Raw genomic sequence first — 23379 nt, forward strand, 5'->3', positions numbered from 1 at the left:
TGGGCAATGTTTGATCCAGTCTTATCAGAGCAGACAAATGTACTTGAATAAACATTTTATTTCAAAAGAGACAAAAAAACAATGTACATATTAACATTTGAGGGCTAGAGCCACTTCTACATACAATACTTAAGCGACTTTGGCATTGAAGGCTAGATGTGACCGCCAGGGATCAAACAGGATTTTTAAACTGGTACTGTCCCCCAAATCGTTAATTGATTTTCCATAAATATATTTGATCAAATATCTTGACAACGCATACTGTATGCCCAGCCCACCACATTCCCTGGTACCAGTGAGTGGAAAGACAATATTTTGTTGTTGCAATCAAAAGCCCTCTGAGTATGGGCTGGAAAGCTGAGGTAAAAAAAAAAAAACTGCACAAAAGTTTAGCGTAAGCTAGATCACATGCGTCTTTTTTTTTTTTTACATAATGCATGGTTTACTGGAGCGTTTTCAGACAGATGTTCAAAAAGACACCAGGTAGTAGCTAGTCAAGGTCATCCAAGACACTAGTTTGTCAGTGTTAAATACATGACATATGAATGCATCTATATTCCCCCTTCAAAAACTCTTGTTTTCAGACTAAGAATACTTTGCTTTACAATGGCGTTAGGAAAAGATAAGATATAAATGGTTGATTAGAAATTATATCATGATTATAAATCTGTAAGTAGAATAAACAACTGACTACAATGACACAAATCGAACTTAATGGAAGACTAGGTTTAAATAGAGTATTTATGAGTTACCCTTATTTCTTTGTAATCGTTTGATTTGTTGAGTGACCTGTGACATGAGAAAAAAATGAAAAGGAATTGAAGCACAATAAATTCAGCAGGTCCCAAAGTGGAGATTGAACTTGATAACTACAACAAAGGCCTTTTGATAAAGATAATGGTAAGACAAATAAGTACTAAGGAAGATAAGTGATTCAGGTGAAGAAGTTAGAGAATTTTTTAAATATTTTTTACTTTGAATGGACTATGCTAATTATCATATAGTCAGTCTAACATTAATTTCACCCCAACACCCCATTCTCATAGCCCTACCTAGATCTCCACCCCCTCCTTCATTGTCTCACATCAGATGAAATCATTGTAACACGACATGCAGTTATGCAGACGGCTGTTGCGCCATTTGACATAAGACAACACCCTAACCAGAATGATTCTTCTCAAAACACTCACCAACTGTCACATTTACTTTGGCCAAAAATACTACACCTTTCTCTTTTAACTCATCCCACTCACTCCGAAAAACCTCTATTTATTCAGGCCCATCCCATATATATGAAAGATTTCCAATTCTACAGTCCCCTTTTGGAGGGAGGGATAAGGTGATCTGGCAGATCAGTGGGAAGCTCGTGCCCCTCAAGCTTCACCTTGATCAAGTGATTGGCAAGGGCAAACTCTTCATCGTCCAGGTATCCGTCCTTGTCTACATCGGCCAGCTTCCAGATCTTTCCCAGCACTGTGTTGGGCAGCTTGGACTTTACCATTTCCTTCTTGGCCAAGGCTCCTGACACTTTCCCGTTGACAGGAGACAGGGAGTAGAAGATCTCGTCGTAGGTGGGTTTGTCTCGTGCCACCACCCACTCCAGCTCATCAATGCCCTCACCTGCACCCTCGCCATAGCCATGGCCGAAAGGCCCATTCATGGTGCCCTCAAAGGCGCCACCCTGGACTGACTGGCTGGGTATGGCTGCCTCCTCCTGGCGGACGAGGGTCATGAGTTTGGCAATGTCATTGGCTAGCATGTCTTCAACAGCCTCCAGCAGCTTGGGCTTCACCGCCTGGAACTTACTGAAGTCCTGGTTAGCCAAGATATCCTGTGTGTTTATAAAGGTGAAATGAGGTCAGGGGAGTTCTAGTCAAGGAAAGGTATCTGCAATGCTCATCACCACAACTACTGATATCACTACTTTGGTTAAAGGGATACTTCAAGATTGAACTCATGGACATTTTTATGCCTCTGCATCCAATATGAAGGAAGTTAGAGGAAGTTTTGCAAGCCAAAGCTAACTAGCATTGGTGCAATGACTAAGTCTACGATATCTACTAGCATGCTAGCAGTTACCATAGACTTCCAGTCATTGCACTAACACTAGTAAGCAACTTCTTTCAAACTGCACGCAGAGACATGAAAAAAAAGGTATCCACGAGTTCAGCTTACGCTGAAGTTCTCCTTTAACATAATTACTATTTGTGTACCTGCATCTTAGCTAGTTTGGGGAAGTCACCGGGTGAGATCTGGTGCTCTTTCTCAATCCTCGTGTAGATCTCCCCCAGGTTGGCAATCAGCTCCTTCTTCTTATTCTCCTTCCCAAACATGTTGGGCATCTCCTTCTTTAGAGAGCTGATAATGTAGGCGTGGACCTGGAGGGAGGAAGACTAAATTAATCATATCTGGACCTAAACACTGATACATTTTTGGCACAATGAGGGTTATACAATACAGTAATTGTTTCCAGAGATAAATATTAATAAACCCAACATTAAAGACCCAGGTCGCACCTTGGCGAGGCGAGCCCGCTTGATGAGGTCATTGAGCTTCCTCAGAGCAGCATTCCGAGGTAGCCCCTGGATGTCCTTGAAAAGGTCCTGTTCCTCTGCCTCAAAAAGCTTCCGGTTGTCTGCGACCAGGAGTGGCTGAGCCCAAAAAGAACCAATGTACACCCGGATCACCTCTGGCGTACCGACAATTTTACCAAGAGACCACATGAGGGCGCCATAGACCCTCATCAGCTGCTGTGTGCCAATCTGATCAGCCTTGTTCAGAACCACCCGCATCTTGTCCTCATGGTTCTTCAGGGAGCGGATCACCTCAGAGAACTCATCCGAGATGTCTAGCTTGTGGGCGTCGAAGAGCAGAATGATGCGGTCAACACGCTCTGCAAACCACTCCAGCACTGCAGCAAAGTCATAGCCTGACGAGAAGAAAGAGGAAAATGGTTTGTTTGTTTTGTCATAAGGGGTATGAAATCTTCAAGACATCCATAGGAATTAAACCCTTTTATCAGAAGTTTAACATTTAAATCAAATGAAAATGGTACGAGATGTGGTCAACAAATTACAGTCCAACAAGTTTATTGGATCTGTGATTATGTAAGGAGTGAAAACATGCAGATAAATCCACACCAACTTGATTTAGAATGAAGTGAGTCGCTCCTAGTAAGAGTGTGTTTGTTTCTCTATGCATATCAATCAGCTCAGAATCCAGTGGCACTCCAGCTTATCCGGTCTCTATGGTCCCGCTCCACACAGCAACAGACACACAGACCCAGCTAGATACCAAAACAGGTATTTTTCACAATGAGAGACAAAATGTGTTATTCCTCTGCCAGGAAAACCTTGACTTCCTTCTCCTCACAGTGTGACACCAACACTGCCCAGAGCAGAGCTTTGCTCTTTACCCATGACCGACAGAACATAGAAATGGATAAAGTGGAGTCCATTTCATGTCACCTGACACACCTAGTAAAGCCTTATGAAATGGATGTGATGATGCAAGCAAGTTTAGGCCTCAAATTTCATCCTCATGTTCTAAAAAGATAAGCGTCGGGACTGATTCAGTTATTTTCTGGAGCACAATTTGCTGAACACTAAGCCTAGCTTATATTTCAGTTCAGAATAGTACAGGATTCATGTTTTCAAGCATGCAAAAGAAAATCAAGACTGAATGAGATCAAATGCTTTATGCATGACATTTGTCCCATCAAACAAGACATTTAGTAATGTTTTAAATGTATTAGGCTGGGTCCATTCTAGCCATTCTATTTCTAGAGGATGTCTTCTACCCACCTCCACACGTGGACATATCCCCCCTGAATGACAAACAGGAAAGAGCCTTTAGAGCATAAATTTTGCAGTGGAGACACTGGGACCACAAAGAGACCTCTTCCTCACCTTAGAACAGTGATTTGTTCATTCTGAATTGTACTAGAGGGCAGCAGGGCACCACTGCCTTGGCAAGTTGTGCTGGAGGTGGAGACAAAACACTGATACTAGTCATACTGAAGTAGTTGTAGTTTCTAATAAAGGGATTGGCCACAACGGCCAGTTTTAATTTAAAAAAATAAAAAATAAAAATGGGATGTACAAGGCAGAGAAGAGTCTGACTCAGCATTCTATTTAAACAGCGAGAAACAAAAATGTCCATCTCACCGGCTCTTCCCCTCTCACACATACATTAGAGCTCCATTGGGAATGTTGCAGAGCTATTCCTTTATATGCAATACCTAAGTTAGGTGTACCAACTCATTGATTTATGATCTAACTTCTGCTGATTAAACCAGAAGAGAAGCCCTATAAAGCCATCCACCTGTGTGTGTAAAACCTGACCTTCCTCCTTTTTCCTGTCTGTCCCAGGATTAGTGCTCAACTAATCATTAGCAACTGGGGAAAGTCCAGAGACAAGATTCAACAATGTGTCAATTAAACAGTACAGTAGTTGGTTAGAATCATGTTATTCACAAGGATAATAAGCACAGAGTGTCCTAATATGTTGGCTGTAGTTTAGATTATTAGGATCCCCATTAGCTACTGCAAATGCAGCAGCTGCTCTAACTGGGGCCCACATAAAACATACAAATACGTGACAAAGCACAGAACAGTTATAGACAAGAACTAGTAGTGAATCTAGTCCCAGTGAAAGACTGAAAAGGTATTCTTCCATCAGTCTGGTTTTGTGTCGATGTTGGCAGGATGTGTGATCTCTGCACCGATCCAATGAATGAGTGCGTGACCTGGCAAAGTCAAGAGTCCACGAGAACAGCTCCTCATTATCTCTACTCACTTTAAAAGAGGTATATGCTGGTAATAAAGAGGTAATAAAAGACCGGGATATCAAATCTACATGGAGGCGAGAAAAAACAGCACTGCCTGTCACAATTCCTCCCATTCCATCTGAAGGTTAAATGTTACCACACCATATTTTAACCTAGTAACCAATCTCTGGTGAAATAAAGGCTAACTTGACTTAAAAAGGTGAGCGCAATCACAAGGGGGATGAAGGGACATACCACCCAATCAACTGTGTCAGCCCTACCCAAAATAAAAAAGGCATTATCATCTTAGTCAGTGATCCACCTGATACAGACAAGGTCAAGGGTCAATGCTGTTTCAAGTCAAAGGGATTCATAAAATGTATTCTCTTCTACTCCACTTCTCACAGCTTCCATGAACTAAAGAGTGGAATTGCCCCCAACCCTGATGGAAGCTAATTGGTTGAAGTGAAAGTGCATCTAAATGGAAGGTATTTTTCCGTTTCGCTTTCTCGGCACAGCATACCTTCACGTTTCCAAAAAGAAAATATCCGCTAGGAACGCACGCATGGAATTGACATTGGACACCAAACCTACAAAAATGATTTCTAATTTCAATGTAATGATAGAAAAATGGGGAAGTACCTAGGGTGAGAATGAACACTGCATGCTGATCTGGCAGAGAATGTCAGTGTTATACTCAGGCGCCTATGAAGCATACAGCAGAATAGGAATTTGAGACCATCCTTGCAGGGCTCAGAAATAAGACATGCTTAGCTGCCTGTCCAAAAACAACAGGCCTGTTTGTATGCATCTGGGCACGTACACGTGCACTGTTTCCAAAGACTGACTGAGGGGGTGGTTCACTGTCATCACCTCCTACAATGTGGTCCTCTTCCTGATTTATACTAGTTGGTCAGAGGTCATGAACCCCACTGCCTGGCCTTGTTTCATGAGAGTTACATTACTGGTTATTTTGGTACATGGTAGTGCCACAAACTCAACTCTTTCCCCCCTGCCACTAGGGAGAAACATTAGTAATGTCCTGGTTGATCGAACTGGAGCCTGGGCAGTATGACACACGTCTCAAAACTATCTCCTCTGTATCACTATGGGAAATAGTTAGCTTTCCACACCAACGGCCCATTCACACGGTATTCCCCTCTCCAGTTAATGGAAAGGCTTAGAACAGAGGAAGGATCTAGGAACATGTTCACGGAATGGGCATTTGAATTCCACAATTCAATGGCTAATGACCTATTTGTTTGCAAAGGGCCTGCTTTTGCAACATTTTGGAATCCTATATGGCCTCAGGTTAAACGGTTCATTGTGTGTATGTACGTACGTGTAAACTAAACTTTATACGTTTCTGAAATAAAAACAGGCATAAAGCGCCAATGACATGACCACTCCTTCTCCTTTAAGGTTAAGGAACCAGCCACGTTGCATAAGCTGTCTTTTGTCACCGGTTAACCACATGGGTTCAAATCTCTTCCAGCCCACTTGCTGACAGCAGACACAGCAACCCCTTTAATTACCAGCCTTAAAGTTGCCAAGAATTGTCTGAGTGTGAGGGAATGCTATTGACACCCGACACCCGGGAGAAAGCTTGGAGTCACCGAGGACCTTCAGCATGTATACAGTAAATAATGAACGGTCTGTCTAACTGAACCTTGCAAGATACGCTAGAGTGACAAGGACATCGCCTCATTCACCTGCCTTCCCTTCACAGATGTAGTAGCCTCGACTCACTGCTGTAACCCTCCTGGGGGAAAACAGCAGTGTCCTTATAAGGAAAAGTCCAACAAACACCCCAAAAGGCAGCTAAATAGCGTACTCCCCCCCCCCCCCCCCCCCCCCCATATTGTGAAGCAGGCCACAGTATTATGATGAACAGAAATGTAAAGCAGCCGTGGAGCAGACAGATAGAGTCAGAAGACTTGAGATTATTAACCGCCCTTGCAAGGTCTGAGCCAGGGCAAATGGAGACAAGTATCACTTTGAGGCTGATAAAACACTACGATGGCCAACAAAGACATTCTGTTGACAGACACTATTAGATGAATTCATAAATGAAAAAAAAAATGGTGGGAAATGAAGGAAGTTTGGAGTGGGATGAGAGAATTTGTGATCCAGTCATAGGGACAATGGGGAAGTATATTGCAGTGACCCTACATTGACTCTGGTGTGGGTTTCCTGTGTGTGAACTCTCGTGTGTGTGTGTGTGTGTGTGTGTGTGTGTGTGTGTGTGTGTGTGTGTGTGTGTGTGTGTGTGTGTGTGTGTGTGTGTAGTAGTGGTAGTACGTGTGTTCTAGAGAGATAACCCAAACTGAGTTAACTACAACCAACCACCTCATTTTCCATCATTGAGTAACGACTGTAGCAGGGCTTCCCCTTTGTAATAAACGGCACTGAATTCTAACCACAATAAGTACTCTACAAAATGTTGTAACCTCAGTACTGCATCTGTATCATGGTTCAATACACTGTGTAGGAATGTCAATTCAAATCTTCCCCATTTCAGTGGTCATGTGAGCATGCATGTGATTTACTATAGCCCACAGTGGGTTATGAGAAGTGTTCAATCCTCTCCAGTAAGTGCATGAAAGCCCAGCGTAACGTCCCAGTCCCTGACTCCCATCTACAGTTAAGTGCTTTGTAAGTACGGTACAGCACACCATCTTTCGATTCTCATTAATTCCCCTGGACTTCAAACACTCATTTGATATCCTGCCTTCAGCACTCAAACATCAAAGAGTTCTAAACATGCCAAGTCTACTTTCATTTCGCCACGGTTGTAGTAAAAAAACAAACACAAAAAAAACACTAAGTTCTCACTTTCTCCCTACCATCATCTCTCTTATGTTCCCAGGAAGTGTTTTTTCACCTTGAGGTGACCCAGTGGCAGTTTGGCGAGCCTAACTATTCACCCAGGACACTCGCACCAGGGTAAAACAAATGAAGCGTAAACGCCTATGATTAGTGTAAATAACAACCTATGTTTTGTTCTTCAGATAACGCCATTGTCTGGCTTGCTGTGGCTCATCTTTATAGACACTGCGCAGCTGATGGTCAGAGGCACACACACATCCCATCACGCTCTCTCTCTCTCTCATTCACAACCACACTGGGGTGAAGGTTAGAGGGCAAAGAGTAAGACTCTCACTGACTTCAAAAAGTTTTTCAAACCTTGCCCTAGAGCTCAATGTATGCTTCGGATGAATTCAAAGGTTCCAGGCTCAACATTGAGTTGAACTAGCAACCCTTCCCTAATGGGCAGCCACACTGCTGCACAGGAGTCAGCGGGGTTTTTTCTTACCCTCCATCTTCCACCCCTGTCCCTCTCCGAGGCCCCCACCGTTTCCTGGCGGCCTTCCTCTCTGTCAGGTCATTTCTCTCAGAGTGGGACGGCACTCACACCCATTCTGTCGTTATGGTGTATGGCAGGGGGAGGTTCTGACATTCTCTCTTCACAGTACTCGCCAATACACTTGCTCTAGAACCATGCATGAGAGGCAGTGGTCTGACGCAGATCACGCAGGAATTCTGAATGTCAGAGGCAGTTCAGCAGTAATATAAAACGGGACGGCTATAAACATAGGCCTTGTAATGCAGATCATTCACTGCCATTCCCCTGCTTCACTAGGATGTGTCAAACACAGGCCTTGTAATGCAGATCATTCACTGCTTCACTAGGATGTACCAAATGTCTACAGCATTTATCTGCATTCTCAGGGACACAAAAACGTGCTAAATGAAATTGACCACATTACATGATCATTGGATCGGCCAACCTTAAAGTAGAACTGTAGTCCTTTTTTCAGTAAAAAAGAATAATCATGAGACAGAATCAAGGATCAAGATGGAGGAAGAGGGCAAAAGAGGGGAGGGGAAAGAAGGATGCAGAAAGAGAAGAGATGGGGAAGTCAACAGGACCTTAATGGTACGATGAATATAGGCTGTTAACTACCAACCTCTGCTGATCCTCTGCTTCTCTCCAGACAGGATTCCTGGGGTGTCAATGATACTGATGCTCTCCAATACAGCGTTGGGCATCTGAGCACACACAAACCTGGGAGAAAGATACAGTGATGATGATGATGCCTAACTACACAATAACCACAGTAATTAACCACAAAAGTGCCTTCAGAAAGTATTCATACCCCTTGACTTATTCCACATTGTTACAGCCTGAATTCAAAATGGATAAGGGTAAATCGATTTTAATACATCTACACACAATTCCCCATAATGACAAAGTGAAAACCTGTTTAGATATTTTTGTAAATTTATTGAAAATGAAATACAAAAATATCAAAATGTACATATGTATTCACACCCCTGAGTCAATACATGTTAGAATCACATTTGGCAGCGATTACAGCTGTGAGTCTTTCTTGGTAGGTCTCAAAGAGCTTTAAACACCTGGATTGTACAATATTTGCACATAATTCTTATTCAAATTCTTCAAGCGCTATTAAGTTGGTTGTTGATCATTGCTAGACAGCCATTTAAGTCTTGCCATAGATTTTAAAGTCGATTTAAGTCAAAACTAACTAGGCCACCCAGGAACATTCAATGTCGTCTTGGTAAGCAACTCCAGTGTATATTTGGCCTTGTGTTTTCGGTTATTGTCCTGCTGAAAGGTGAATGTTTCCCAGATGTCTGTTGGAAAGCAGACTGCCAGGTTTTCCTCGAGGATTTTGCCGGTGCTTAGCTTAGTTTGTATCCTAAAAAACTCCCTAGTCCATGCCGCTGATAAGCATACCCATTACATGATGCAGCCACCACCGTGCTTGAAAATATGAAGTGGTACTCCGTGATGTAATGGATTTGGCCCTAACATTACGCTTTGTATTCAGGGCTAAAGTTTATTTCTCTGCCACATTTTCTGCAGTTTAACTTTAGTGCCTTATTGCAAACAGGATGCATGTTTTGGAATATTTTTATTCTGTACAAGCTTCCTTTTCACTCAGTTATTCTGCTTTCTGGCACACAGATGAGAGTGCTCTGAAATTGGAATTGATAGCCAGAGTGAATTTATGAACGCACCCCTAATGACTGCAATGTGTGACTGCGGCCCGCATCGAGGCATTCCTGCATGTGGGTATTCCTGCATCTGCATGAAAGCTCCATCCCCACTCTCTACCTGACAGCTGATATGAAAATATGTTTCTTATCAAGTACACTGAAACTCTGACTGGTAAATCACAGATTCTTGCATTCACATTTACTACAACCTTGAACAAATGAAATGGAAGCAGTATGGCCTAAAATATGGAAGGTATATAATGACAAACGGTGAATTAATTCATGAAATGTTTCCTCCCCCCCAAAAATAGTTAGGAATTATTTAGGCTAATTTGAAGTGTTTCCAAAGATAATGTGTGCGTGTTCTTATTATCCACTCACCACTTAGTTTTGTTATTGTGTGCCTTACATAGTCAGTCACCTTTCTTCATGGAGTATACTGAGGTCCAAATATTGACATTGTGTGTCAGAGTGAAACTATACGTTTGATGTGGAAAATCTGACAACTGATATGAAAATATGTTTCTTATCAAGTACACTGAAACTCTGACTGGTAACATCACTGATATTCCTGCAATGAAAAGGAGGAGGCTGATTCATGGTGACTCATCCAGGGACTGGATTGTGAAAATGAAAGTAAATTCATTGAGTTCTTGGGTGTTTTCCTGGTACACCAGGAATTTCTTATAAACCGTAGGAAAATTAGTGGAGCTAAGACATCGGATAAGAGTGGGTAAAGGGGTGTGTGAGGGGGAGAGTCTAATGGTAGTAAATCTGGGACTCTTTTTGCATTCACATTTTAATAGCGCCTCCCTGGCAGGTTTATGTTGAAACATCTCCACCCTGTGGTAGCACTCAAAATACTAAGCTTTTACCAGACTAGACACCCTGTCTAAAATCCTTGAATTTATAGTTGATTTTTCCTCACTAACACTCATGCACTTATAACAGGTATCATTATTTCAATAGATTTTTCCCCCTTACCCATTTACACACAATTCCCCAAATTGACAAAGTGAAAACCTGTTGAGATAGTTTTGCTAATTAATTGAAAATTAAATACAGGGATATCACATTTACATAAGTAGTCACACCCCTGAGTCAATATACACTACCGGTCAAAAGTTTGGGGTTACTTAGAAATTCCCTTGTTTTTGAAAGAAAAACACATTTGTCCATTAAAATATCATAAAATTGATCAGTAATACAGCGTAGACATGGTTAATGTTGTAAAGGACTATTGTAGCTGGAAACGGCGGATTTTTAATGGAATATCTATATAGGCCCGTTATCAGCAATCACTCCTGTGTTCCAATGGCACGTTGTGTTAGAATCCAAGTTTATCATTTTAAAAAGGCTAATTGATCATTAGAGAACCCTTCTGCAATTATGTTAGCATAGCTGAAAACATCTGTGCTGATTTAAAGCAATAAAACTGGACTTCTTTAGACTAGTTGAGTATCTGGAGCATCAGCATTTGTGGGTTCGATTACAGACTAAAAATGTCCAGAAACAAATACCTTTCTTCTAAAACTCATCAGTTCATTATTTTTCTGAGAAATGAAGGCTATTCCATGCGAGTAATTGCCAAAAGACTGAAGATCTCATACAACGCTGTGTACTACTCCCTTCACAGAACAGCGCAAACTGGCTATAACCAGAATAGAAAGAGCAGTGGGAGGCCCCGGTGCACAACTGAGCAAGAGGACAGTACATTAGTGTGTAGTTTGAGAAACAGACACCTCACAAGTCCTCAACTGGCAGCTTAATTAAATAGTACCTGCAAAACACCAGTCTCAACGTCAACAGTGAAGAGGCGACTCCCAGATGCTGGCCTTCTAGGCAGAATTGCAAAGAAAAAGCCCTCAGACTGGCCAATAAAAAGGGGAAAAAAAAGATTAAGAGGGGCAAAAGAACAGACACTGGACAGAGGAACTCTGCCTAGAAGGCCAGCATCCCGGAGTCGCCTCTTCACTGTTGACGTTGAGACTAGAGGTCGACCGATTAAATCGGAATGGCCGATTAATCAGGGCCGATTTCAAGTATTTTACAATCGGAAAATCTGTATTTTTTTTTACACCTTTATTTAACTAGGCAAGTCAGTTAAGAACACATTCTTATTTTCAATGACGGCCTAGGGTTAACTGCCTCGTTCAGAGGCAGAACGACAGATTTTTACCTTGTCAGCTCGGGGGATTCAATCTTGCAACCTTACAGTTAACTAGTCCAACGCTCTAACCACCTGATTACATTGCACTCCACGAGGAGCCTGCCTGTTACACGAATGCAGTAAGCCAAGGTAAGTTGCTAGCTAGCATTAAACTTATCTTGTAAAAAAAATCAATCATAATCACTAGTTAACTACACATGGTTGATGATATTACTAGTTTATCTAGCGTGTCCTGCGTTGCGTATAATCGATGCGGTGCGTATCGTTGCGCCAATGTGTACCTAACCATAAACATCAATGCCTTTCTTAAAATCAATACACAGAAGTATATATTTTTAAACCTGCATATTCAGCTAAAAGAAATCCAGGTTAGCAGGCAATATTAACCAGGTGAAATTGTGTCACTTCTCTTGCGTTCATTGCACGCAGAGGTAGTGTATATGCAACAGTTTGGGCCGCCTAATTTGCCAGAATTTTACGTAATTATGACATAACACTGAAGGCTGTGCAATGTAACAGGAATATTTAGACTTATGGATGCCACCCGTTAGATAAAATACGGAACGGTTCTGTATTTCACTGAAAGAATAAACATTTATTTTCGAGATGATAGTTTCCGGATTCGACCATATTAATGACCTAAGGCTCGTATTTCTGTGTGTTATTATGTTATAACTAAGTCTATGATTTGATAGAGCAGTCTGACTGAGCGATGTAGGCAGCAGCAGGCTCGTAAGCATTCATTCAAACAGCACTTTCGTGCGTTTTGCCAGCAGCTCTTCTTTGTGCTTCAAGCATTGCGCTGTTTATGACTTCAAGCCTATCAACTCCCGAGATTAGGCTGGTGTAACCAATGTGAAATGGCTAGCTAGTTAGCGGGGTGCGCGCTAATAGCGTTTCAAACGTCACTCGCTCTGAGACTTGGAGTGGTTATTCCCCTTGCTCTGCATGGGTAACTGTTGTCGATGTGTTCCTGGTTCGAGCCCAGGTAGGAGTGAGGAGAGGGACGGAAGCTATACTGTTACACTGGCAATACTAAAGTGCCTATAAGAACATCCAATAGTCAAAGGTTAATGAAATACAAATGGAGAGAAATAGTCCTATAATTCCTATAATAACTACAACCTAAAACTTCTTACCTGTGAATACTGAAGACTCATGTTAAAAAGGTTTCATATGTTCTGAGCAAGGAACTTATACATTAGCCTTTTTTTTTTTTTTTTTATTTTTTTTTTTACATGGCACATATTGCACTTTTACTTTGTTTTTGCAATATTTAAACCAAATTGAACATGTTTCATTATTTATTTGAGGCTAAATTGATTTGATTGATGTATTATATTAAGTGAAAAGTGTTAATTCAGTATTGTTGTAATTGTCATTACTTCAAATAAATAACATATATATATATATCAGTGCCTCTTCAACCTCAGGAGGCTGAAGAAATTCGACTTGTCACCAAAAGCACACAAACTTCTACAGATGCACAATCGAGAGCATCCTGTCGGGCTGCATCACCGCCTGGTATGGCAACTGCTCCGCCCACAACCGTAAGGCTCTCCAGAGGGTAGTGAGGTCTGCACAACGCATCACCGGGGGCAAACTACCTGCCCTCCAGGACACCTACACCACCCGATGTCACAGGAAGGCCATAAAGATCATCAAGGACAACAACCACCCGAGCCACTGCCTGTTCACCCCGCTATCATCCAGAAGGCGAGGTCAGTACAGGTGCATCAAAGCAGGGACCGAGAGACTGAAAAACAGCTTCTATCTCAAGGCCATCAGACTGTTAAACAGCCACCACTAACATTTAGTGGCCGCTGCCAACATACTGACTCAACTCCAGCCACTTTAATAATGGGAATTGATGGAAATTATGTAAAAATGTACCACTAGCCACTTTAAACAATGCTACTTAATGTTTACATACCCTACATTACTCATCTCATATGTATATACTGTACTCGATACTATCTACTGCATCTTGCCTATGCCATTCTGTACCATCACTCATTCATATATCTTTATGTACATATTCTTCATTCCTTTACACTTGTGTGTATAAGGTAGTAGTTGTGGAATTGTTAGGTTACTTGTTGGTTATTACTGCATTGTCGGAACTAGAAGCACAAGCATTTCACTACACTCGCATTAACATCTGCTAACCATGTGTATGTGACAAATAAAATTGATTTGATTTAAAAAAAATAAAAAAAAATAGGGTGATTAATCGGTATCGGCTTTTTTGGGTCCTCTATTAATCGGTAATAATCGGTCGACCTCTAGTTGAGACTGGTGCTTTGCGGGTACTATTTAATGAAGCTGCCAGTTGACTTGAGGCGTCTGTTTTGTCTTTGTTTCTGGCCATTTTGAGCCTGTAATCAAACCCACAAATGCTGATGCTCCAGATACTCAACTAGTCTAAAGAAGGCCAGTTTTATTGCTTCTTTAAATCAGCACAACAGTTTTCAGCTGTGCTAACACCATTGCAAAAGGTATTCTAATGATCAATTAGCCTTTTAAAATTATAAACCTGGATTAGCTAACAACGTGCCATTGGAACACAGGAGTGATGATTGCTGATAACAGGTCTCTGTACACCTACGTAGATATTCCATTTACAAAAATAAAACGCAGTTTCCAGCTACAATAGTCATTTACAACATTGTCTACACTGTATTTCTAATAAATTTGATGTAATTTAAAAAAAAAAGGGACAAAACATATGCTTTTCTTTCAAAAACAAGGATATTTATTTCTAAGTGACCCCAAACTTTTGAACGCCAGTATGTTATAATCACATTTGGCAGCGATTACGCCTGTGAGTCTTTCTTCGTAGGGCTCCAAGAGCTTTAAACACCTGGATTGTACAATATTTGCAAATAATTCTATTAAGTTGGTTGTTGATAATTGTTTGGCAGCCATTTTCAAGTCTTGCCATGGATTTAAGTCAATTTAAGTCAAAACTAGGCCACTCAGGAACATCCAATGTCATCTTGGTAAGCAACTCCAGTGCATATTTGGCCTTGTATTTTAGGTTATTGTCCTGCTGAAAGGGGAATTTGTCTGCCCAGTGTGTTGGAAAGCAGTCCTGAGGGAAAACCTGGCTCAAGCATTTTGCATGTGGTTAGCGAGTTTTTTTTGGAATAAAAATAAACTAGTCCTTGCCGATGACAAGCATACCCATAACATGATGCAGCCACCACCATGCTTGAAAATATGAAGCATTGTACTCAGCGATGTGTTGGATTTGCCTCAAACATAACACTTTATATTCAGGACTAAAGTTAATTTCTTTGCCACATTTTCTGCAGTTTAACTTCAGTGCCTTATTGCAAACAGGATGCATGTTTTGGAATATTTTTATTCTGTACAGGCTTCCTTCTTTTCACTCTGTCATTTAGGTTTGTATTATGGAGTAACTAAAATGTTGATCCATCCTCAGTGTACTCCTATCACAGCCATTAAACTCAAACTATTTTAAAGTCACCATTGGCCTCAAGGTGTAATCCCTGAGGGGTTTCCTTCCTCTCCGGCAACAGAGTCAGGAAGGACGCTTGTATCTTTGTATTGACTGGGTATATTGACACACCATCCAAAGCGTAATTAATAACTTCACCATGCTCAAACAGATATTCAATGTCTACTTTGTTTACACATCTCAAATACACAAATTTGTTTACATCCCTGTTAGTGAGCATTTGACATTTGCTGAAATAATCCTTCCACCTGACTGGTGTGGTATATCAAGAAGCTGATTAACACAGGTTCACCTTGTGTTGGGGACAATATAAAAGGCCACTATAAAATGTGCAGTTGTCACAACACAATGCCACAGATGTCTCAAGTTGAGGGAGCGTGCAATTGGCATGCTGACCGCAGGAATGTCCACTAGAGTTGTTGCCAGAGAATTTAATGTTAATTCGTTTTAGAGAATTTGGAAGTATGTCCAACCTGCCTCACAACCGCAGACCAGGTGTATGGCGTCGTGTGGTCGAGCAATTTGCTGATGTCAATGCTGTGAACAGAGCGCCTGGTATGGGCAGGCATAAGCTACGGACAATTGCATTTTATCAACGGCAATTTGAATGCACAAAAATACTCCAACCAGATCCTGAAACCCATTTCGAGGCCCATTTTATTTTTAGGTATCTGTGACCAACAGATTCATATCTGTATTCCCAGTCATGTGAAATCCATAGATCAGGGTCTAATGAATTTATTTAAATTGACTGATTTCCTCATAATTATTATTATGTATTTTAATTTAAACCTTTAAATCTATGAAATGGTTGCACGTTGCATTTATATCTTTGTTCAGTATAGAATTGTTTATATATATTTTCGGTTTGGAAGACAAGTAATTACTGGAAGCTTTGACGCAAACCTACATTCTCCAACACCATACGTCTTGCAAGAATAAGTAGTAAGTATGTGATCTTTCCAGCTCCTCTAGAAATAGACTGTTTTTGGAGACCCTCCAATCGAGGAACAAAACCATATGCTACACTCAAGACAACGAGCATACCCAAATCGTTTCTGTCCATTCTAAGCTAGAAAATAATTTAGAGAGCTCAAAATCACATGTAGAAATGTTGGGCAGTTAACTAGTCCTTAACACCAGACGCTGAACACATGATTCCTCTATGATCACCAGCATATACTTGAACATGCTTTCATTTTCACCTCCACCATCAGTACACTTGGTAGAGACATTGGTCGAGACCGACTTACAGATCTGCTGTCAGGCAATGAAAACGTAGCAGTCTTGTGTGAAGGGCCTTCAGTGGAGTGATATAATACAACTGTACATGATCTCACCACTCCGTTTTTCTTAGATTCAAATTAAGCGAATGGAAAAAGGCAGAGCATGATGGGAATCTCTTTTTTCCTTTCCTCTGTTCAATTTGTTTTTCCTTCCCTCTCCCCTCAATGTGACTGAGGGGCAGGAATGTCCTTATTTTTTGGCAGAGCTCTTATCTTTCTAAATCCTTAACTCACCTTTCCCATGATCTGATTCCCTCAGCGTATCTGGATGCATGTGCATAACTCATGACTAAACCCCTCCGTGTCACTCACACAGCTATCATTCCCCAATCCTGAAACATACTTGCCAGTTGCAGTCATACAAAAACACATTAACGCCGCAATTTCAAACCTCCACATATCACACAGCCAGAGGCACACCCTGCTTGGATGTTTCCCTCCGATTCTCCCCAGCCCCATCTATGTTGAGTCTCATCTGAGTCTACACTCTTTTTACCACATTTACTCTCACCCAGAATTCCTGGCATTCCCTTGGTCCGATTGCCAATGTGTTCTGTTTGTCAACGCGTTCTGATTGTGTGAGCTGCAAACTCAAAACTGAGAAATGGCCTCGAGTAGGCACAGACATACAGTAGCATACACCACCCTGAAAGGTTCATCATGCATCTGGAGTAATGTTAGGAGGTTAAAGGTTAGAGAGATGCAGAGCGGGGCTGGATAAAATGGCAAGGTTATGGATGACAAGTGCATGATTGCCAAGAGTGAAAGGAAACACGTTATGGTCACAATGAGCTGCCTGCTGTTTGAAGGAAAAAGAAAGAAACAGCTGAGTCAGTATGAGTTCTTTCTGCCAAGGCAGAGTTGGAGTAAAGAACTGACTCAGGTCTTTCCGCTCTGAAAGCCTGACCAGTCGACCCACCTCACACAAAAGGTGGGTTTGTAATCTTTGGGTAAATATATTTTCATGATGGAAAAATGCTTTAGGTGTAAATTTAAAACAATTGAAACCAGATAAAGTGTGTAGAAAAGATAATGGACCTTCATTTTTAAATATAATCTGAGAATTAAACATCAGCCAAATAATAGCTAGACATTCAGGAAGAATTTAAAATTCCAAAAACCATGAATTTAGCATTATTGACTTCATGTTTGAGCAAAAGATCATTAGCCATGGCAAAAGGCATAGAATTGCAGGAAATTAGTTTTAAAATTGCAATATTTTCTCTCAGCTGCATGCCAATCTGTAGAATTTCAAGACATTTTCTTTAAAAACTGCAAAAATGTCTCAGCTCAATGGAGAAATTTGTAGAATTTCAGGAAATTGGATTAAAAAAAGCAACAAAAAAAATAAGTCTCTACACTGCCAAGATGGGGGACTCAAATTCTCTAAAATGTAGCCGCGTCAACTTTTTATTTTATTTAACTAGGCAAGTCAGTTAAGAAAAAAGTTATTTACAATGACGACCTATCCCATCCAAACCCTAACCCAGACGACGCTGGGCTAATTGTGTGCCGCCCTATGGGACTCCCGATCATGGCCAGTTGTGATACAGTCTGGAAACTAACCAAGGTCTGTAGTGACGCCTCTAGCCCTAAGGCAGTGCCTTAGACCGCTGCGCCACTCGGGAGCCAACTTGCCACGACCTCTGCAACGCCCCCTACCACACCCACGCCCCCTTTTGACCCAGGAAAAAACCCTGAAACACTATTGGTTAACCAGTCAGCACAATCTACCACAAACACACATTTATACATTACAACTTACTGTGTATTGGCAAGACAATATTTACTGGGTATTGTCCTAACTTTTCATTTTCATGATTTAGAAAACAAATCTGGACAGCCCAAAAGCAGCGCGTTAGCCTATACACTGAAATTGTGAATTAACCGGGTGAAATGTTTCAGGCAGGGTGGTAACAGCCTCACACAGCCAAGTATAAACACAGCTGGTCAGAACTATTGTAGCCTTTCATCATTGCTTCCCCAGGAGAGCATTACCACTCCCTCCACACTAAGTCAGTCATGGTGGATGACATTCAATACAGAGGATCCCATTCCTGGAGTGGCTGTCAAATTGACCCCTTCAAAAAGGCAGGCTAGTGTCAGCTTAGTTCACACCAAAGGGAAACGCACAACTGATTGAAAATAGGTGTGCAGAACAGTGCTACAAATGCGGGTGTGACACACCCACAATATTGAGCAGAAAAGTCATACTATTTCACACGAGATCAGCATTATAACATATACAGCATCTGCTTTTCATCCGACACCCAAACACTTTATTTTCCATATGCACTACTGGAATGCAGGATAAAGTGACTGCACAGTCTGAGTAGTCAAAATGTAGCTACAATAGCACAGCTCAATGTTTAACTAGTTTTACTTGTTCAAAGTGTAGGAAATAAATCCTGAACGGTTACTATAAAACAGCTTGGTGTGGTGTTTGTCAGAGCAGTGGAGAAGGCTGGAATTTAATACTGAACATTGCACTGTCAAACTGTAGACTGCTGCAAGTAAAATGATTCAGCAGAGCAATGGTTATGATCAAGCATGGTTTTGGTGAAGCAAAGGTTCACACCACAGACAACCACTACATATTTATGAGTGTATGTTTCTGGCATCAGTTAAACATGATATAAAACCCAATAGTTGGTCAGGAAACACTGTAGAATCTCTGTCCAGGTATTCTCCATTAAATGTGGGAATCAATGTAGCTATGAGAGCAATGTCAGTTAATAATTGATTGAACCAGACAGCCACTTCTGCAGTTTGTACCAGGAGAGAGGATGCACTGCTCCTTGGTTTCTATGGGACCTCTGAGGGGAGGTGAGATTCTACAATAAAAGTACTCTACTTACATACAGTGTAATGAATAGAATACATATTTTCTGAGGGTCAGCGCAAGGTTCAGGCTAGACCGTTCTTTCATACATAGGTCTGTATGGGAGCATTATAAAAGCATAGGCGATAGAAAAGTGTGTTTGGTCAAACTAACAAGTTTACTGCATGAACAATCTCAGTCAAAGAACATGGGCAGACCAAAGTTCAACACAAAATGAAAGCCACTCCCCTCCCATACTGTCACACACTGAACATCTGATCCAAAGACAAACAATTCATAAAAAATACAAATATGAATATACTGAGAGAGAGAGAAAAAAAAAAGAGTTCATGGATCACTGATGATCCTCCGACAAATAAGATATGATTATCCTTGGACTAGGGATGTGCACAATTTTTCTTAACGTTTAAACTGCCATTTGTTATCTTTTAGCGATAAAAATTAAATGACATGAATTCACAGTTCAGATATGTTCTGGCATATAACCGCTAGGGGGCAGTGCAGTTCAATTTACCAAAGTCCTGGCTACTTTTCAGTCAGCGCTCACCTTACTGCTGACCCCACCCACTCAGCAACGATGGTAGTTAATGCCATTTTAGGTTCTCTGCGGTGTCCCTCTCCATGTTCTCAGTACATGGGACTGTCCCACCCATCATGTCCCACCTCTCAATGTGATGGCTTAGTGCAGTGATGCATGACAGCGTGTTGATACGTCCAACAATCTGTTAACGCGTTGTACTCGCAAAACAATCATTGTACAATTTCTCCATCCAGGCGTCACGTTTGAATTTTTTTTCGACATGGCATCTTGTAGTCTGGTTCTAGATATGCCATCAGGGCAGTGAAGACATCAGGGTTGGAAATTAACGCCAGCCAAATGCGGGTAGATTTTGTCATTGGCGGGTCAGAATGTATATACTGTTTAAATTCTTTTTTTAATCCAAAGCCCACATGTAGAAAGAAGTTGGTTGAATTGACAATAAAGGCTAACAGTGTGACTGTCCTCATATTTCTTGGACAGTTACATCGTTTTGTTCACATGCTAGGTTGTGCTTCAATGTTTGGTTGCAGAAAACTCAAACTTCTGCTGCTAGGAAGACAACCATAACTGATTGCGGATTTCATCACAGAAAAGGGAGTGCCCAGTTACCCCGGTAACAGCCCATTCTTTAAAGAATCTCTGACTCTCTGAGGTCATTAAAGATCCCATGGCACTTATCGTAAGAGTAGGGGTGTTAACCCCGGTGTCCTGGCTAAATTCCCAATCTGGCCCTCAAACCATCATGGCCACCTAATCATCCCCAGCTTACAATTGGCTCATTCATCCCCCTCCTCTCCCCTGTAACTATTCCCCAGGTCGTTGCTGCAAATGAGAACGTGTTCTCAGTCAACTTACCTGGTAAAATAACGGTAAAATAATTAAAAAAAAAAAAAAAAAAAGGGCCTGCTGAAAATGTGTGACTCTCCTAGGGTGTGTTCATTCACGGTGGGCGAGGGCTTTGGGCGTTAGTAAATTCTGAGCGTTGTCAGATTGTCTTTTCATAAATTTAGAGCGTTTCACTCTTGGAGCATTCAGAGAGTGGAACTGGAAGCTCTGGCCAGGTGTAGGGTTGATCCAAGTGTTCTGACCTCACAACAGCAGTCAAGCACCCAAGCTAACTGGCTAAAGTTGGCTAACTTGCTGGCTACTTCCAGACATAAATGAGAGAATACCTCACTGACTGTTTAACTTGACCTAGCAGAGCTGGTTAGGCTGTTTATGTTATCTAAAGCGTTGCTGACTAACTGTGCTGATGGCAACAATTTACTTACTTTTTTTTGCAGATGTTTACTGACACCGGTCATTCAACGGGTGTTGCCCGTTCGTAAATTCATCAGTTATTTCAGCACACAGACGAGAGTGCTCTGAAAATCGGATTAGATAGCCAGAATGAATTTATATACACCCCCTAATGAATGCAATAATGTGTAATTGCGGCTCGCAATTCGGGGCGTTCCTGCATGTGGGTATTCCTGCATCTGCATGAGCAAACCTCCTTGAGCATCCCATTGATTCCTGCATGGACGCCCCACCCGCACTACCATTTTTCCAACTATTAACAAGGATGACGTGCGGAGCGCTTTATATCCGTGGAAAATTATTTGAAAGATGCAGTTCTCCTCATACTAACGTTAAAACATTGTTGCATTAGGTACTTGTTTAACTTTATTTTTCATTTTATGATGACCAGTTAGTGGTAGTTGTGATAAAATGACAGTGCAGTTAATTTTGTTAAAATATTATTAATTTAATTGATTATTAATTAATGAATTTAATATTATTTTTAACATAGTTATTGATTCCAATGTTGTTCACACCTCTACTTGACCTCCATTACAGAGGAGCTTGCTAACTAAGATAGCTAGCTATCCTCTAACAGTGCTAGCTCAGTAGCGACAATGAATGGTTAACAGCCCATCCTTTTAATTCCCTGGGGGATTCATTAAAACATCCCCAGTTATCCTAGTTAGATAGCTTGCCATCTAGCTGGTTACACGGGACTGGGACTCACCTGTTAAGAAAGGCGTTGCCAAAAGCGTTGAGTTTTCTGAAGGGTTTCTTGGGGTCAACTACTAGAGCGTTGCCTGGGATCAGCCCGTCCTGCTCTCCATGCATGACCGCTATGAAGGAGTCGGTGGTCGGTTCGGGCCCTATCCGCATGCCGGGGAAATCTTGTTCCATAAGATGCCGGATAAATGTGGTTTTACCCGTGGAGTATTGGCCAACCAAGAGCACCATAGGCTTGTTGTCGAAGTCGGCATCTTCCAAAGCCGGTGAATGGAAATCGTGGAAGTGGTAGGTATCTTCCAAAGGAAAGAGTTTGGTCTTATACAGTTTTTTCAGCCCCTCCGACACATTTTGGATTAGTTCTGGGTCCTTCTTGCCATTCCGTTTGAACATGGTGCACGAATTCACAACTATTGTAGATTTACTTGTCGTTTCAATGTAGTTGTTCAATGTAGTAAAGTTGATGATATCGCTGGCTAACGACTCCGTGGCTGTCCCGGGTGCGGTAATAAGTTTGAATGAGTAAATTTGTTAGCCAGGCAAGTTAGCCTTCTACCCTTGTTTAGCTAACTAACACTCGAACTGAAACTTCAAGGCTGGCTGGCTAGCAGCAGACCAAGAAACTCCCTTGTCAGACACCCTCTCCTCCGTGCTTCTACAATCACAAATTTGGTGTCGAGCATTCCATGTGGAACGTCAGAAGGCTAGTAAATTTATGGGGGAAATGCAAAAGGGGGTGGTTTCAAATTAAAAGCCCCCTCTCTACAAGTCTGATGAGCACATGCTTTATGAATTCGAAAGGGAAACCCCAACCATTCTGGTCTGACCTGTTAGTGACATTTGATAAACTGTTATCGTTCACATTTATTACACCCTTGATTTTGAGTAAATTACATTGAAGCAATGTAGCCTAATAATTCCCGATTTTTTTTTTTCCTGGTGGGAAAAACGGCTATGGATTTTTTTTGTGTTACATTTTCACAAGGAGAATGTGTATTTTTTGCATTACCCACTTATGTTCTTGTGTGTATCCATTCTCAGTCAGTCATCTTTCTTCATGGAGTTTACTGTTGAGGTCAAAATATTGACATTGTTCACACACACACACACACACACACACACACACACACACACACACACACACACACACACACACACACACACACACACACACACACACACACACACACACTAGCAGACAGTGATAAACTATTAAGTTTGAGGTGGAAAATCTGACAGCTGATATGAAAATA

The 23379-nt window shown here is 41.4% G+C and overlaps 1 protein-coding gene across 1 annotated transcript; it reads right to left on the reverse strand.

Moving 5' to 3' along the window:
• Nucleotides 1–40: 40 nt before the first annotated feature.
• LOC129868913 (EH domain-containing protein 1-like) lies at nt 41–22843 on the reverse strand. Its single transcript, XM_055943255.1, has 5 exons — nt 22131–22843; nt 8740–8837; nt 2517–2929; nt 2214–2378; nt 41–1831 (listed from the first exon to the last, which is right to left on the reverse strand). The coding sequence occupies exons 1-5, from the start codon at nt 22517–22519 to the stop codon at nt 1310–1312; spliced, it is 1587 nt and encodes a 528-aa protein (XP_055799230.1). The 5' UTR covers nt 22520–22843; the 3' UTR covers nt 41–1309.
• Between the last annotated feature and the right edge of the window lie 536 nt (nt 22844–23379).

Source organism: Salvelinus fontinalis, chromosome 13 (assembly GCF_029448725.1).
Source record: "Salvelinus fontinalis isolate EN_2023a chromosome 13, ASM2944872v1, whole genome shotgun sequence".
NCBI lineage: Eukaryota > Metazoa > Chordata > Actinopteri > Salmoniformes > Salmonidae > Salvelinus > Salvelinus fontinalis.